The sequence below is a fragment of the Phaethon lepturus genome, unplaced genomic scaffold (genome assembly GCF_000687285.1).
Source record: "Phaethon lepturus isolate BGI_N335 unplaced genomic scaffold, ASM68728v1 scaffold4599, whole genome shotgun sequence".
Classification (NCBI taxonomy): domain Eukaryota; kingdom Metazoa; phylum Chordata; class Aves; order Phaethontiformes; family Phaethontidae; genus Phaethon; species Phaethon lepturus.
In genome coordinates this window covers 52,411-71,538 of record NW_010561091.1, presented here as the reverse complement: position 1 = coordinate 71,538, position 19,128 = coordinate 52,411, and the positions used below count along the sequence as shown (strand labels likewise).

At 38.9% G+C, this 19,128-nt stretch overlaps 1 protein-coding gene across 5 annotated transcripts in view; it reads right to left on the bottom strand.

The window, feature by feature from the left end:
- The window catches only part of OXR1 (oxidation resistance 1), a 77,147-nt gene that overhangs the window by 9,585 nt on the left and 48,434 nt on the right, over nucleotides 1-19,128 (bottom strand). For 3 of the 5 annotated variants that reach the window (XM_010293865.1, XM_010293866.1, XM_010293867.1), the window contains 3 exons: nucleotides 6,774-6,854; nucleotides 3,282-3,407; nucleotides 902-1,054 (listed from right to left, as the gene is read on the bottom strand). In XM_010293865.1, the coding sequence (XP_010292167.1) occupies nucleotides 902-1,054; nucleotides 3,282-3,407; nucleotides 6,774-6,854 (360 nt within the window). Of the gene's footprint in view, nucleotides 1-901; nucleotides 1,055-3,281; nucleotides 3,408-6,773; nucleotides 6,855-14,478; nucleotides 14,673-19,128 lie in introns of those variants that run through there. The other 2 variants (XM_010293869.1, XM_010293868.1) reach the window with 2 other exon arrangements.

Below are 19,128 nucleotides of genomic sequence, written 5' to 3'. Positions count from 1 at the left end.
TGGGAAGAAGTGCTCTACTAACAGAGATTTAGAAGGGATTTTTTTTTCTTTTTAAGGGATCCCTGAGGCAGAAAACAGAAGGAAAAAAATACAAGTTGTGACTCGAATTAGAAAACATACCCTTCATTTACAGTTTTCAGACCCCCTGAATGATATGAGGTGATATGAGCCCATGCTTCCTGAAAATAAAAACTGCGGTTACCAAAGTGGGACAGATAAGCAACGTAAATGCTACAGATTTTGTAGCAGTTCTGTCAATTCTTCATTACAGCAGTAACTTGCTTCTGTGAGAGAGCCACAGAAGTTTCAGAAAGAAAGAATCAAAGTCTCATGCTTCCTGTAACGTTCACCTGTTATTAGAATACTTAAGACAGGATGTTTGCTATTCAAACGGCAAAATGTGATCCACTTTCTGGAATTCATACCCTAGTCAAAGGAGACTAGAGCACAACTATGGAGACTCACACAACAAAAATTAATTATGCAGCAAAGATCCCACAGTCCTCTCCAGAATGGGAGAAACACGTTGGCTGCAGCCACAGAACATACCAAGAAGCACTGGCTGCAGCTGGCAATGACATTCCAACTCAACAAGATCTTCTGGCATAAAAAAAGAATATTAACAGTTAATTCAGTAATTGGGTATTATGAGACTCATGCAGTGTGATGGTGAACTTGTACCATTAGTATTTCCTAGAAAAGTAGTATGTCAGGATCGCCCAGCAGTGCTTTTGAAAGCCTTGATGTGTTTTTAAAAGCCTCAACATAACTACCAATGAGAAAACCAGCTTGACACACACAATTTTATCTCCCATGATGGGCTGAAGCATCAGCTATTCCTTTATTTTCCTCCAACATTTTTCTTCATAGGTCTCCTACCTCCACACCAACATTCTCCTACCTGTCCATCACTGTCCTTGATCACCAACAGCACAGGTGTGTCTAATCCCAGCATAGTTCGATACAAAGTCTTCAAGCTCATGCCATGCTTTGCAGTACTGTAAGCAAGAGTCCATGGATATCCAATGGTCCGTGGAGGAAGAGACTTTGTGAGCTGTTAACAAGATAATGACAATCCCTTTATTTAATATATTACATATAAATTAAAGCAGATTATATTCTTCTGAACTACAAGTGGCCTTAAAAGATAGTTTAAAACTTCAGACCAACCCTAAAGTTTCACATGTATATTTTCTATCCCTGGTCTCTCAAGCAGGTTTCTTCTCCTACCTCAACCACTGACCTGCAGGAGAAGAATGATTTACCAACTGAAGAACATGTGTTTGGTAAGGTCTCTAAAAAGTTTCCCTAAAAACAGTAAAACCACATAGTTATTCTTGCATAACAATACTACGTCTCAGTACTAAGGAACTAGATCACTAAAGTCAACAGGTAACAAGCTGAAGGGTAAAGGATGCTTGCTCTCCTTTCCTGTGCCTTTGAATGCAGTCAGCCTTAATCCAAACTATCAATAAACACGTTTAATGACATGACTTTGGACTGGACAGCAAGAGCAGCAGTGAAAGCCAAGCTGTTTTCAAGGAAGAATGCAATAAGGACAAAGACATAGACTAGTGTTGTCATGGTGTAGTGAAAGTTATGTGACTTTAGCTATGAATTGTGCTATGCTTATGCACTTAGACATACACAAGTCTATGGGGCCGGATGGAATCCACCCAAGGGTACTGAGGGAGCTCATGCAAGTGCTCACCAAGCCACATTCCATCATTTATCAGCAGTCCTGGCTAACTGAGGAGGTCCCAGTTAACTGGAAGTTAACAAAACGTGACACCTGTCTGCAACAAGGGCCAGAAGGAGGATCCAGGGAACTACAGGCCTGTCAGTCTGACCCTCCCCTGTGCTGGGGAAGGCTATGGAACAGGTCATCTTGAGTGCCATCACATGGCACATACAGGACAACCAGGCGATCAGGCCCAGTCAGCATGGGTTTATGAAAGGCAAGTCCTGCTTGACCAACCTGATCTCCTTCTATGACAAGTTGACCCACTTAGTGGATGAGGGAAAGGCTGTGGGTGTTGTCTACCCAGACTTTAGTAAAGCCTTTGACACCATCTCCCACAGCATTATCCTGGAGAAACTGTTTGTTCATGGCTTGGACAGCTGTACTCTTGGCTGGGTAAAAAACTGTCTGGATGGCCAAGCCCAGAGAGTTGTGGTGAATGGACTTAAATCCAGTTGGCGGGCAGTCACAAGTGGTGTTCCCCAAGGCTCAGTACTGGGGCCAGTTCTGTTTAATATCTTTATCAATGATCTGGACAAGGGGATCTGGTGCTCCTTCAGTAAGTTCGCAGATGACACCAAGTTGGGTGGGAGTGTTGATCTGCTGGAGGGTAGGAGGCTCTACAGAGGGATCTGGACAAGGTTGGATTGATGGACCGAGGCCAACTGTATAAAGGTTCATCATTGCTAAGTGCCAGGTCCTGCACTTGTGTTGCAACAACCCCACGCAACACTACAGGCTTGGGGAGGAGTGGCTGGAAAGCTGACTGGTGGAAAAGGACCTGGGAATGTTGGTCAATAGCCAGCTGAATGTGAGCCAGCAGTGTGCCCAGGTGGCCAAGAAGGCCAACAGAGTCCTGGCCTGTATCAGAAATAGTGTGGCCAGCAGGAGTAGGGAAGTGATTGTCCCCCTGTACTCAGCAATGGTGAGGCCACACCTTGAATACTATGATCAGTTTTGGGCCCCTCACTACAAGAAGGACATTGAGGTTGCTGGAGCGTGTCCAAAGAAGGGCAACAGAGCTGGTTGCTCAAGTCCTAACAGGAGTGGCTGAGGGAACTGGGATTGTTTAGTCTGGAGAAAAGGAGGTTCAGGGGAAGCCTTATCGCTCTCTACAACTACCTGAAAGGGGGTTGTGGTGAGGTGGGTGTTGGTCTCTTAAGTAACAAGTGATAGGATGAGAGCAAATGTCCTCAGGTTTTGCCAGGGGAGGCTTAGATTGGATATTAAGGACTATTTCTTCAATGAAAGGGTTAAGCACTAGAACAGGCTGCCCAGGGAATTGGTTGAGTCACCATCCCTGGAGGTATTTCAAAGATGTGTAGATGTGGCACTTAGGGATATATTTTAGTGGTGGACTTGGTAGTGCTAGATTAACAGTTGCACTCTGTGATCTTAAGGGTCTTTTCCAACCCAAATGATTCTGTTCTATTCTATTCAGTATCACACAAGGTCTTCCTACTGGTGTTTTACACTACGTCATAGCATTTCTGATACATTTAATGGACAATACTAAAAAATGACATATTAACTTATATACCTTTTCAATTTGTTCTGGCTGTAGTAATTCACTGGGATCGCTAAGATTTGGCCGGAATGCTTCAGGCTCCAGGTCTGTTTTGATATTCGTTGCCTGTTTTGAATTGGTATCTTCTCTTGTTGTTATCTACAAAAAGAACAACACAAATATAAGTATTTGCAATTCTATTAGCAGGGAAGATAAAATTTGCAGGTTTATAATAATGCAGTTACCAATTCAGTTATGCAACTCTTCCAAAAGTTAAGAAATCCATTAGATCTGATCTGACCAACATTTCCACTGCTTCCAATAGCAAGCCAGTCTCAACTATATACTAGCAATAAATTACATAAGAGACCTACTCAGAAGAAAGGTATGATGTATACTAAAAAACAAGTCCTCATACACAGCTGAAGGACTTAAAATGTTTCTCAGAGGTCAGCTTATAAAGTTCTTGCATTTTAAAACTAACATAGCATTCACATTAAACTTAATTAAAAAAACAGACAGGAAAGGAATTGAAACTTCAGCATGGACATTTCTCAGTAGTTTCTGAATCAATACTCTTTTAGAGTACTTGTGAAAGTTTCCAGATATGCAGTAGACATGTGTAAAGACTGCTGTCAAGTATCTTGAGTAAATCATCTGAAGAGAAACTTAGGAATATTGCTGCTCCATAAGCTGATCTGCTGGAGTACTTATGGAAATCAAAGAAGAAAGAATTGAGAGGGTGGAGAGAGGAAAGCAGCAGTAATACTTATGCTACATAGTGAGCTTTGAGGTCTGGGAGAGATGCACTGCACACAAAGATCCTGTAGTAATTTAAAATACCTGCCCCATACATCTACCCTATTGAGTTGTTGTAGATCACCATTTCCTGGAGGTGGCAGAAGGCCACAAAACTCCTCATCAGACATCATCGTAGTTCATGACAGCTTCTTACCCCAGTCCACATTCACTGGCACTTTCAAGCTAAAGTGCCACATTGTTGAGAACTAGACTAGCAGAGACCCAAAGATGTTTCCTTCTATAAATCTTGCTGCAGGGATAGTGAAGTCTGACAGAGGAGTAGGACAACGTGAAGGAAGTTAGTAACTTAAACTACTGTAGCAAGACTTACTAAAGTCTTGAAAGATTTGCTAAAGGAAAACAAAAAAATTAACAAGAATTAGTGCATCTAAATAATTTATCAGTCTGAACAAAGTTTCCTTGAAAGTCAAGACTGTCCAAATTATTTAAAGCCTGAATCCTGAGAATTTAAAGAGATTACCTGCCAAAAACATCTCCAGAATAACAACCAGTATTTGCCATATAACTCATATTCTAAACATACAACACAATTATGGTATTTCACAATACCAACATGATAAACTTTGCCAAGCTGTTGTGAAGAGAACTTTCTCAGTTAAAAAAGAAAAGCCAAATCAAATCAAACTGAAATACAAATAGCAATAGTTAAACAAAATACAGCCACCTGAGACAAAAAAAAATGGTATCCCTTTCCTCTCCTTCAAGAACTATGAAAAAAGTTACTATCACAAACTCCTGTTACTTAAAAGTAGGCTTATAAAGTCAAAGTATCAAAGTGTATTCATACAATGACTTCATTACAACAGTAATTCTTAATTCAAAAAAAGTGTGCTTAAAGAAAGCAAAAAGCTCAAGCCTTCCGTTTTTCAATGGAAGGTAACAATGCTTGTAAACTATCCAGTAATTTCCATACCACAACAAAAAAGTATATGCCTTTATCCATACAGCTTCATGTACAAAAAGATGACCTACAGACTACATTATAGAGTGCTATCTATAAAACATGTTATTTTGTAGTCCAACTCTTTTCCAACTTAAAAGCCTTTCATTCATCATATAGTACTGCTTCAACTCAGTAAAATTTTCAGCATTGTTCAAGTGTACAGCAGAAAGCTTATGTCCTTTGTTATTCTTTAATTCTGATTAAAGTGCACCATGCAAAACGTGAATAAATTTGGACTGAAGTGGTGGGGGGGGATTGTGGGGTTTTTTGATTGGTTTGGTGGTTTGTTTTTTCTTTTTTCCTGGTTGTATTTTTTGCCTTTTAAAATTATTATTATTACAGTAAAGCAACTTTCTTCTAGGAAGAACACTGCTTTGTAGAAGCAAAGACATGTGTCTGTCCAAAGGTATCTGTTTGACAGAATGCAGTATACTTTCAAAACCTGCAAATTCATCTCCCACTAAACTTTGACAGAGCAGACTGACTTGTAGTCAGATTTCCGGGGCATGAGAGGTTAGTAACTGCCATGCAGTCTACACCACAAACTCTCAGACGACCTGAGAGCAGTTTATAGGCTCCAAACGATTACATCAGATTTTTCAAGTTGGCCTAAACCTTGCATTTGGGTGTTCCAGGTGAAAGGTATTTGGAAAGAGCTCTTGCACTTCCAAAATATTAACACAAGGATTCTCCTCCACCACCACTTGCAGAAACAGAGCTTTTTGTTCTCAAGTGGGAATGAATTTTTTTCCCCAAAATATCCAATTTTCCTATAGAAGTGCAGCTTTCAGGTTCATGCTCACTGTTGATTTATGTAACCATACCACTTACAAAAACATTTTAAACCAATTAATTACTGATTATTAAATAAACAGAAGCAAAAGAGCTAAGAACATGTTTTCTTACGTCTAGTTACATAATAGGTGAAAAAAAAGCCAAGATCAAAGTAAAAAAAAACAGAACTGAAACTTTTTACAGTTTCAGCAGCCAACTACTACAGGAAAACAAAATACTGAGTGTTTCTAAGGAGTTCTAAGCTATGCTTTCCATCAGTAAGTTATGTATGATGTACACAACAACTAAGTACTTTATAGTTGTCAAAGAACTAAGAAACACCTAAAGAGAATGCAAATATCAGTTTAAGTCCATTACCAGGAACACTTCAAAAAAACAAACGGAAGTACTGTTTTCAAAGTACTATTTTTGGAACAGACAGTTCCATTACCAGTTCCATGTGTACAACCTTTGCCATGCTGAACTGCCTCAGTTACCTGCTTGTATAATGGGAAAAATACTTACCTATTCCACAGAAGTTGTGAACCTTCGTACTTGCCAAGTACTGTAAGATTCTTGATGAAAGATTCCTACATAAAATTAAACACCCATGCAAAAAGATTTTGGATTCTTCACCTGTTTTGCATTCTTTTTAGGAAAACTTCTATCTAACACAATACACCAGTCTAAAGTGGAAGTTAAAACACAACACTCCAAGTCAAGTAGTACTGAGAACAAATTTTCAAATTCTGACAGAAAATTCCTGTTTGAAAAAGTTGGAATTAATGATTCCATCATAAAATTACTGATTCCATCATAGTATTGCACAATTAAATACATCCAAAACAACGGAATTTTCTGCTGGATCCTTGTAGTGCTGTAGACAAGACAAACCCACTGAGTGTGGGACTTGCCCTGATCAAAGACACTACAAAGGAAGATGTTGTAGTATCTGGAGATGCGGTTTAAACTACTGAAGAGGGCACCTGGAGACGTCTGCAGAGTGTGCGCAGTTCTTCGCTATTTAGAGCATCGATCCTGCGGTGATACTCAGCCACTGACACTACCTGAATATGGAGACAGGAAGACAATAATTCCACTGACAGTTGAAGAAAAGTAAAAAGGTAAGAAAGAAAAAAGTGGAGGAGAGTAATGAAGGGAAAATGTGCAATGATAACAAACAAACAAGAAGATGTTTGTTTCTGCAAGGACAATGCACATGTAGGTGATTTTAGACACATGAGTAGACACAGCAAAATTACAAACTAAACACTAATGGCACTAGCAGTCAGATATATCTCACTGCTCTAGGATGAATATAGAGCTGATATAGGAGCGCATAAAGTCACCAGCATCAGGATGCTAAATTAGAATTCAGAGTTGCATGCCTTAACCCAAACTCTTCAGCCCAAAGTCCTCTCAAACACTCTTTACGCCCAGATTAATGAATCCCGTGAACCTGGTTTGCTTTCTTGAATAAAGACTTGAAGCAAACCTTGGGCTTCTCACTGGGTTCTGACTATCTGGGAACGAAGATACAGTTAAAGACAAGGTAGCAGGACTAAAATTTAGTTAACTCCCCAATACCACCTCATAGTGTCTTTATCCTGGACCTTCTATTCACTCCAAAGCTTCAGGAGCTGCTCATCTGTCAACACATTCACCCCACATGGCACCTCCACTTTGACAGGAGGTGTACAGCCAGAAAGCCTTTAGTCAGAAAGCTCTATAACATGCTGCTCTGGTGCAACAAGGTGGCTAAAGGACTACGACAGTCATTTTGATGTAACTACAGCAAATAATGTGATTTTGAGAACGATTCAAAATCATCATTTGTATGAAAGCATCTTAATACAGCTGGTGGAGAGATTAAATGGATGTCCCATGTAGTAAGAGTGTATTAAAAACTTCTAGAGCCTACCACAGTGCAAAGGAAGATAACCACAAGTCCAGAAGCTCCCCATCTACCTGTCCCTACTACAAGGAGTTTGGCCAGATACTCGCCACTGTCCTGAGTACAGAGCCCACAGTCATGCATGACTGGCTCTCGAGCAGTGATGGTTCACTCTACCCCATGCAACTGCAAGGCAAGGAAAAAGGAATACTTGTGACATTCAGTTTTATTACTGAATAATCAGTAATTACTAGCACTCAATTTATTTCCACCACTTTCTACTGTTTTCTTAAAACTATCAAGAAAATTGATGTAAATTGTATTGGTTTGTGCATTCTCAGAGTCAAGTAGCTATATGCAAAGCTTTAACAGTATTCCACTCAAGCATATAAGTGACAGCATAGTTTTATCATTTTATTTGCTATGACAGTTCATTGCAAACTACATTGTTCACACCAGCACCTGAGCAGTGTAATCCTGAGAAACAATAATGTGAGCACCCTTTAGCCTTGTTACTTCTTTAAGCTCAGCCCCTATCACATGAGAGGCAGTAGTTAACTTACAATGGGCCATAAGTGTGTTGTTGCTTATGGAGATTCTTGGGAAAAAAAAAACAACAAAACACCATCCCACCAAAAAGCAAACAAACAAAAACCCCAAAGAAACAACACTCATCATCCCTGACACCATTATATAGTTGCTGTTTCACATACCAGAATTTTAGACAATTTTATAGGCAATGCCATCTTGCCTTTGACCTGTCAAATGCACACTCTATCACAATCTTGCACCTGGAATCCTGCACATGGGAACTGCTCATCAACCCTTTTGCTCAGTGATCAAGATCTGACACACCTTTTCATATGCCATAGGGGTGCTTGCATCCTCAGAACAGCATGCACAAGGTATTTGGATACATTTCTTACCCAAAACATGACTACTATACAAGTGTGTACACAATAATAGCTCCTTGCCATCTTGAACCCGCTGCACACCACCCTATTACATCTTTACATCTGTTTTGTGAACAAAAGCCTGCATAGTCGCAGACCACTGGTATGCAATGACAAACGTCATAAATAGCATGTCATAGAACATCAAACTCAAACCCAGCAAGTATACAGTCCATACTAAACTCTGCGAGTAAAACACAAGACAAACCGTCTCAAGGTTATCCACTCATCACTGCATTAGGCTTTAAATGAGTACATTAAGATAACTCAATAGTTCAGCTACCATACCTCATCTTCTGTAAAATGCTCACAGTTCAGGTCAACACGCTTCGTTTTTGCTTTGCAGCGGACAAGATTACATACTTCAGGGTTCTATAGCTCATTTAATCATCAAGTCATGTATGTCTAGGCCTACTGGCAACTACCTTCTACAACTTCATTCAGGATTTGATTGAGATGTATCTTGAAAACAGCTAGCATTTTGTCCCTGCAAGGCTTGAGAGGGCTGTTTTGAAACGGTAGTAGTAACATCAGAAGTTTATTCTGTTCTATAACCTGGTTTAACTCATAGCTTAGCTGCTTCCTCTTCCATCAAGATTTCTTCATTTTCCTTCCTTGTAGTCATATTAATCCTCTATTTTATTTCACCAAGCTAAATAAACCAGTTATTTTCTTCCCTGCCCCTGTGTCAGCTGTCTGTTCTCCTGATCATTCAAGGAGCTACTTTCTACCTCACTCCATTTTGAACTTTCATTCTTAAACACATATCATCATTAGTTTTTCACATGGTGTTAGAAATACCTGGGAAGTAAGGTCTTGCATTCGCAAAAGACAAATGCAGCTTTGTATGAATCATAATGGACTGCAGTTTTCAGTACAGAACGTTTCTTTGTCATAAATGTCTTTCATTTTTGGGCAGGTAGCAATAGACACCATTTATCTATTTTTCATCAAGGCTTTTGATTCTATGCTATGGTAGCCTTGCAATCAAATCAGTTATGTATCAGTTGGGCCCCTCACTACAAGAAGGATGTTGAGGTGCTGGAGCGTGTCCAAAGAAGGGCAACGAAACTGGTGAGGGGGCTGGAGCACCAGTCTTATGAGGAGCGGCTGAGGGAGCTGGGGTTGTTCAGTCTGGAGAAGAGGAGGCTGAGGGGAGACCTTATCGCTCTCTACAACTACCTGAAAGGGGGTTGTGGTGAGGTGGGTGTTGGGCTCTTCTCCCAAGAGAACTGGGAGAATTGCTGCCCTCAAACCAAGTACAGTTGAACTTTCAGAGTTAACAAGTAGCTGAAACTGGCTCTTTAGAGAAAGGGAGGGACTTATCAGACCTGAACAGTGCTTCTGAAAGATAAGAACAGAGAAAGTGTAATGGTATAAGTGGTTCTCTTCAACATAAGTTATCTATACCCTCATGATTAACTGTGAATATGGAATAAAAGCAAAATATTAAGAAAGAGAATGAAAGCTGAACAATTTTACTTTGAATCTTAATACATCTGCGTAAAAAGCAGGTGAACTGAAAGCTTCATGAACATTATTTCTTGAGAATCAAAAGAAGTTTCACCTTTAAAAGTTCTGGACTTATTTAATTGAAAAAGTAAATGCCAATGTAATTTTATCAGGCCATTTTCAGAAGTTACTCCAAAAAATATCGGTCCATCTTCAAAATATCAGTCCACCTCCAATTCATCAGTAAATGGGGAGGGGGAAGAAAGGACCAAATCCTTTCTAAAGGCTGTAAATATCTTCCCATGAAAATAAAAGGTGCATAACTGAATGCTGCTATGAATCTTTTAAGAGAAAACACTAACTTCATTTTTCAGACAAATTTAGTTTCCTCCCAAAATGTTAGTCACTGCTTGAGAGAAAGCCATATTGAAGAAGCAGACTTTTCCATCACAAATATGATTACTTGGGACATATTGATTACATTACAGCAATGCATTAATACATGGGGTTTACCCCATCAGATAGTTATAAAGTATCATCCTGAAAAAAGCTAAGACTACTTCAACTGGATTAATTTTTAATGAGTGTGGCTGCAAAGCTAACCATTTTCTGTCTTGTGGTTTTCAGCCAATTCAGCTCCCTGTCACTCTACTGGTGACACAAAGGGAAGGTACAAGAACTAGCCATTTTAAGCAGAGGAGAGGGACCTGAGAATCACAGCAGTCCCCTGAATTGGCTGGCACTGCGATTCTTCCTCCCTTTCAACACCTTTAAATCTGGCCATCTCAGAACTGTTCTGCACACCAAGGTGTTTTCCAGAGCAGGGACAGAAAAGCCGACTATGTTACATGACAATGATGCTCTCCCCGAGATCACTATTGTCCCCGCAGCTTTGCAGGATAATTTGTTAAGTGTCTGTCTCGAAGTGCTCTAAGCCCACAGCAACTGTACCAAGTCATAATTAACATATACTGAAGATAAATTAAAGTATCTGCCATAAGCAGGATTAATAAATGAACTTGAGAAGAAAGCAACCAAAGCCTGCAGCACACAAAGTGTTACACAAAGTCTGGAAACCTTTATAACAAGCTACTTCTTTAAGATACGAGAAATCACTAATTTGAGAGATATGATAATGCCAGCAAGAGAGCTAAATTTAACATGGGCTAGCATCAAAGTTTAGGATGTTTGTGCAAAGAATTTTAAGATACGAGAAATCACTAATTTGAGAGATATGATAATGCCAGCAAGAAAGCTAAATTTAACATGGGCTATCATCAAACAAAGTTTAGGATGTTTGTGCAAAGAACTAAGAATTAGACTTATGAAAACTACTTTCTTGAAGAAGCGGGTCAGGCAAATTGTCCAAAGGAAGGAAAAAAAAAAAAAAAAAAAAAAAGATCTGTAGCAGCATTACCAATAAATCCCAGCTCTCTTGCAAAATGATTTAAGGGAGTTTCAGCAGCAGCAAGCAGAGAAACCAGAGGTTCAGTTGCTGAACCCACAGCGAGGCTACATCTTGGTTCTGCTAGTGCCATGCAGAGACCCTCTCAGGTCTGACACAAAAGTGGTATACATGCTTAGAAGTAGGTAACTGAATCACAGGCCAGCGTGGAAATGTTTGTCTCTTATTTTAATCAGAAACATGATCAATTAAGGATCAGCTTCAGATTGCACAGACCACTAAAAACATGCAGAGAGAATATAAGCCTCTACTACTCGTTTGTTTTCTTTCAACTTATAATCAGTCTTTTCAAGTGCTACTGTACTTTGACTGCATTTGTAGTGAGGACTAATATTTCACAATTATTAAAAGCCTAAACAATATAACACCTAATAATTAAATGGAAGATCTAGTTGAGACATGACACACAAACCCCCTAATTATTTAGGACAATGGGTATGGCAAATATCTGTCATCAAGGAAAGATTCTAGACTTAGTGATCAGTGTAAGAAGTACTGGATTGCACTCTGCTTTTTGTATTTTTAAAGAGGCTTAGATCATCAGTTCACTTTATTACTCTATATCAAAGCTTGCTATGGAAAGCTGACTTTAAAAAGATCTTTGTAGCACTATTATTGGACTGATGCAACCTTGCAGTTCTGACATCCACAGGGATGAAGAACTAAATTCCCATCTTTCACATGTAAGCCCCTATTATTCTGCCTCCGCAATAGCCAAAGAACTACAGCCATTAGCTTACCAACTACAGTTAACCAATAAATCAAGAACCTCAGAAGTTGTGCAAGTTTCAAATCATTCAAGCTATTAAAACCAACACCACTTTTGTTCCCTTGGCGTAGTATCTTAAGAATATAAAAGCCAAAGTTAAGTTTTCATTGGTTTTGCCCCCTTTGGCAATGCTGCCTATGGAAACTCTGCAAAGCATTTGGACAAGCATTCCCAAAGGCAGCAATCCACCTTTTGTTCTCTTGCACTGTTTGATGTCAAAGGACTTTAGACAAAAGACAGAAAGAATGGTTGCCTGCATTTTTGACATTCTAGAAACTTACTGGCATCTTTATCGTACTGCAACACAAGAGAGACACAGTAAATACCAAACAGATTTACTGAAAAAGTGGGAAACCAATGTTACTGGCTTTAAGGGAGAGCATAATGCATTGGTTAGTCACCAAAATCTTGATCTCTTATCCTGGGAAAGTATCGAACCCCTACAATGCTCAGCCCAAATTTACTCTATCACCACAAAAATAACAAAGGCCTTTCAGGTAAATAATCCAGGATGACTTAGTTACTTCAAGCAAGCATTCTTGTTTTATTTATCACTCCATTTGGTCCAGCAATTATGTTATTTCATGTCAGAGAGGTTTTCATCCAAATTTCAGGACAACCACTAATGAAACATTTAGTCAAAAGCCTGTACTTCACATATGCTGTCACTCTTAATAAGCTTCCCGCTTTGTCTTTCGTAACACAGAAGCAATGGTACCACTAGTCCTCCCATCTTCTCCGTAAGAATGTTACATGTGCGCATTAGCTTTATAATCATTCATTGAAGGAAAAAATCCAACTTCAAGAACAGTGCATGTCTTGTCAACATAGCAACATTTAAAAAATATTCCCATCTGTAGATACTTTTATACCTTTTTTTCTGATTTGACTTGGTTTACACATTACAACAACTTGCTGTCTACCTCTCCCACAGCAAAGAGTCTCCTCACACAATCTTCTTCAGTACAACCTCTCCTTAAAAGCTGATAACTATTGCTTCTATTACCACAGTTGGACTCTGGCTAAAATGAAGTGTTGGTCCTAAGGGAAATAACTGTAACAAGGGATACTACTACTTTAATTAGCTGAGTGAGTTATATCTATATATCTACATAAATAGGTATATATTAAAGAACACAGTCTTGGTAAATTTCAGATACCTTTTACGCTGCTGCAGGGTATACTCAAATTACATTTGAGTTAATTTAGGAATTACATCTCCATTTTACATTCCATTGCCACAGAGGAAAATCAAGAGCCTATTATTTCAAAAATATTTTGTTAGTTAGGAACACATGTTTACAGAACCAGTTGTTGCCACATGACAGTTTCATATTCTGCAAGTAACCTGGGTACAAATAAGGATCAAAATAAAAACCAAAATCAACAGCACCTCCAAAAGAAGTATGCACCAAAACCCAGAGAGCTGTAACTCTTAAAAAGACAGTAAAAAGCCTGTCACAGGCAGAGTCTGAATGAAAAGTATCTGCCAGATCTATCAGCTGGTAAAAGCACAAGTATATTGTGAAGATCACTTCCTCCCTATCCAAGATGTTACTGTTTTGCAAGACTCACCGAGAACCATTTCCTTTACATACTACTACAAATTTAAGGCTTTTTGGGGAAAATAACACCGAAAAAACACCACAGTTGCTTTCATAAATCTAATAAACTGTAAAAATCATTTTTATTGGTTCCCCCCTCTTCATTATAAATATGAGAGTGGGACTAGAGCATCTAGTCATCACCTCTCCATCAATCTAAAGTATTATCCAACCTTCATGTGGTTGAATGACTTCTGAGAAGGTACAATCAAATGGAAACTCAGGAGATGTACACTTTTCTAATTGAATGCTAATGCAAACTACTGTTCATGGTATTTAGCTATAAACTGCATTTTTGTTGGAAAAAATGCATTACTCCACAAGGGAAAAAAAAAGCCACCCTAAAACTGCGGAGCCCCTTAATGCTCAAAGCAGTTTCTCTCATCTAATGCCAATGAAATACCAGCAGTTAGGTTAAGCACCTAAAAGTAATGGAAATTTGTGACTTAGCATCCTGTTTACACAGGCAAAATTTAAACTTCCAGAAACTGCCTCTGCACCACAACATTACAGGAACGCAGTAACAGAAATGAACACGCTACACTGAAAATTACCAGAGCGCATTTATGATTAACTGGCTGGTGCTTTCTTCCCTTCTTCCCATAGCAGAGACGAGACATTTCCCTTCCAAAAATAAAGTGAGACTAAAAAAAGACATTTAAAAATATAATAAAAAAAAAAAAAATCATTCAAGGCTGTTGGAAAGCATTCTCTGTACCTGCTGTCAGTTCCAGGCACAGGCAGAGCCCCACGACGGTGACAGGATAGTTTGCTAGGCACACACGTTTGACTGGCACGGCAGGGGACGAATGAGCAAGTGTACAGCGGGGGGGCGGATCGCAAACGATGACGGTAGCGCAGAAGAAAGGTCTCCTGTGTTCAAGTGCGGTTGCACAGCACTGGTTTGTTAGAAAGGCTAAAATATTTAAAGATACAGGACGACTACGTTTTTCATATACGACACTGAAGAATACGAAAAAAAACCCCCAAGAACTGCTTGCAATATTCTGTTGTGCTGTAATTGTTCGTAAACAAGTTCTAATGGCAATAAACGCGCACTCAATCTCAAAATAATATATTGTTGTACTTACATTGGCAGCTGTATATAAGCCCTGCCAGTTACTTCTTAAGAGTCCAGAAGCAGTTGAAAAATGTGTTTTTTTGAAAAATACTCTTTTTTAAAAAGGCTTTAAAACATTCATGAACTGTTAGCCCCACGGCATTTTCAGTTTTGTAAGGTAAAAGAAGAAAATGAATAGTTTTGTCTATAAACTAAACTTGCTCTATGGGTTAAATGCTAGTACCAGCAATGAATGAGCAAGTGTAGAGCAGGGGGGCGGATCGCAAACGATGACGGTAGCGCAGAAGAAAGGTCTCCTGTGTTCAAGTGCGGTTGCACAGCACTGGTTTGTTAGAAAGGCTAAAATATTTAAAGATACAGGACGACTACGTTTTTCATATACGACACTGAAGAATACGAAAAAAAACCCCCAAGAACTGCTTGCAATATTCTGTTGTGCTGTAATTGTTCGTAAACAAGTTCTAATGGCAATAAACGCGCACTCAATCTCAAAATAATAGATTGTTGTACTTACATTGGCAGCTGTATGTAAGCCCTGCCAGTTACTTCTTAGAGTCCAGAAGCAGTTGAAAAGTGTGGGCAATAAACGCGCACTCAATCTCAAAATAATATATTGTTGTACTTACATTGGCAGCTGTATATAAGCCCTGCCAGTTACTTCTTAAGAGTCCAGAAGCAGTTGAAAAATGTGTTTTTTTGAAAAATACTCTTTTTTAAAAAGGCTTTAAAACATTCATGAACTGTTAGCCCCACGGCATTTTCAGTTTTGTAAGGTAAAAGAAGAAAATGAATAGTTTTGTCTATAAACTAAACTTGCTCTATGGGTTAAATGCTAGTACCAGCAATGAAGTATTTTTGGAGTCAGGGTTTTTTTTTTTTTTTTTCTTAAGGAAGGATGTTTATTTAAACAGGCGTATGCAACAGTAATATGCACGGCAACCCTTTGAGAATTTCCCTGTAGTAGCACTTGGACACTTCCCCCCACCCCTTCTCCAAAAACACTCAGTGCTCTCAGTCCTGGGTAAAAGCATTAAATAAGCCAAGGCAGCAGCAGACAGCATCACACCATTAAAACATTGCTCACTGATGCTGTTGCGCTGTGATCTAAAAGTCAAGACGTACAAGCAGAGAAAAGCAGTACCAGAACTTGTATTTAACTCCACTGCAAACTGTGCACTGGAACGCCTCACCTCGCATTAGTACCTCACTCAATGTAATTCAGATGGATAAAATGTTTTTCCTTTCAGTAAAACCTCTCTCAGGAGCTGGTAACTCTAAAAATCAATTTGTTTCAACTTACAAGAATTAAGGTGGCAAGTAAGAACATTTTCATCACTGGGACATTGAAAGCTGGCGTTCATGGAACTCAAATATACATTTGATACACAGTCAAATGGTGTAAGAGTCAAACAATAAACTATATGCCCATATATTCATTTTTTAAATATTTATTTTTAAATAATAAGAGAGCTAATACCGAGGTAAAACAAGAACAAAAAATGGACAGCCGTAAAACTGGTTCAAATAAGACAATTTCAATCAATATAAGAAATAAGATACAAGGTACAGCCCTCCCCCCACCCCAAGTCTGGCAAACCTTAAAGGAATGGAGAGTATGCTGAAAAACTATTTCAAACTACCTCTGGACATGAGACTTCTAAGCCAAAAAGCAAAAGTTAGCCACAGAACTAACTGCTCCACAGCCTGCTTTAGCAGTCTGCCCTTTTCCCCCCCACCCACCATTTTCCTCTCCCCTCTGAAAAAAAAAAAATAATTCCCCCCTAACACTAGCCAACACAGTTTCTCCATGACTGCAGGAGGAAGGAAAGAATCTAAACCACCACACAATTTTTTATTCTAGAACATTTAAGATTAAACAATTCAAACAACTTACTTGGAAGTTTTTAGCTTCTCCTGAAATAAAACTGGCTCTTCCTAGAGCTTCTCAAAAGGATTCAAAAAACTTGCTCAAAAGGAAAGAGAGCAATAAACTTCTTTGTTAGATCTGACAACTCACTTTTTCACTTAATTACAGCTGCAAAGTTTAAAGGGAATAAATGCCCCAGTAACTCTCTTGATCAGACCTCCTGCCAGTCTGTTTTGATGCTCAGTCTTCCAGCAGCAGCAGCTCCCCCCAGCCGGGACCTGCCCTGCGGCTGGGAGAGGGCGGGTGGAAAGCAGGTCAGGAGAGCCTGGGCATCATCATGGAACAGCACAGTCCTGAGAGCGGCCGAAGTGTTCTCTTGTGACTGACCTCTGCCCCAGACCTCCAACAGTCTTTTTTCCAAGTTGGTGGAAGATATGTTCCTATTAGCCAGACAAAGAAGCCCACACAAGAAGTCTGACCCCAAGAGCATCCCTTAATTAAAAATAAATAAAATAAACTGCCCTTTTAGTCTTTTGTGTATTTGTGGGGTATACTACTGATCTGCTAATTTAAATCAGAACCTTGTATCTTGTTGCTAGTTAATAGATGTCTTGCCATAAAGTTCTTAATTAAAAAGATTCTAGAGCAGAGTACCAGCTCACACCCAACATATGTGCAGAAGAGCAGCACACGCTTAAGAGCATCCACCTATTTGCTACCTAGAGAACAGATCAAACCAAAACATATCTAATTACACTGAATGATAATCTTGTTATTGTCATTGTCGGTTTGTAACCAAGCTAAGTATCTCTACACAAGCAATGTTCCAGGCAGAAGCACATAGTCTAGTCCTTTCAGTAATTGTTATTAGAGAAAACAACATCATGAATAAACTGATCTGTCTTTAAAAATATTAAAGTAGCAGCAGATAAAAAGCAGAATGGCAACAAATACAGGTACAATTTATGAAATGTCTCATTTTCATTCCAAATCAATTATCTAGTTTACACCTTCTGCCATACCAGATTTAAAGTTATCAGGTGACAAGATCTCCTAACCTAGAAACAGGTTAGTAAATATGGTAACTCTAAAAACTTGCATGGGAAGACTGGATGCTGGGTGTGAAAGAACATCTTCGCAGTTTGATTAGATAGCATTATCCAGTTTCACCTAGTAGCTAACACAGTGTCCCAATACCACAGTGATAGAAAAGCTGTGATGTTGAATTCTACAACCCCTGTATTTAATACTAACGCGTTTTGATCGATATTACATTAGTAAGTTGTCATTTATTTCCCCTGCTCCTTCCCTCTTAAGGGAGGGAGGTTATCCCAGAGAGATACTGGAGGGGGCACATAATTACTCAGTTTATTTAGAACTTGCTGTTGATTCTACATGAAGCGGCCATGTAGGTGACCAGGTTTTGTGATGAAAAGCCACAGATGTGGTACACTGAAGATAAGCATCCCCAAGCATATCCTGTGAAAATTATATGAGGCTTATGTATGAAATAAGATTGTTCTCAGAATTTAATACTCCAATTTCAGAAGCAGCCCTGAAAATTGAGAAAAACATATAAATCACAGGAACCAGTTTGTGTAACTCCAGTGCCTCAATGCAATTCGTAAGTAATTTGCATTTTTGACTGATGAGAAGAAAGCTTGTTTTTATGCTGTTGTATTTGTTTGCCTGGGAACAAACCAATCAATAAGCAATGACATCAGTTTCACTTTCTGTAGCCTATCTACTTGTTAGAAAGTATTTTTAAAGAGATGAGATTGCTATTTAATTACATCCAACAGGGATGTTTTACAGATTGTAATAAAAACTCCCATCACCAAAGAGCCCGAAAGAAAAAAACCTGAAAATTGCCTCGAGTATTGGTTAAAAATAGTGTTGTTTCAATGCATATTAGTACAATAAGAAAGAAAACAATTCTAGAATTACAAACTCTGTTATAGTCTTCCAATATTTTTACATTTAGAATAGCATTTTACAGCTCTGGTAAGAGCTGTACATCCTGCATATTTGCTCATTGTATTATAGTTGTAGGATATAAATTGCCAAAAACATCAAAATTAGGAAGACACCTAATTTAGATGCTCAGGCCACTTAAATTGTCATATTTGGCAGGAATCCCACTAGATGAAAGAAAGGCAGTTTTATATTTTGATGATACAAGGCATACAAAAGACAGCTGAATTAAGGTCCAGTTTATCTTTAGTAAAAGGCAGACAAGTTCTATTTGGTACAAAA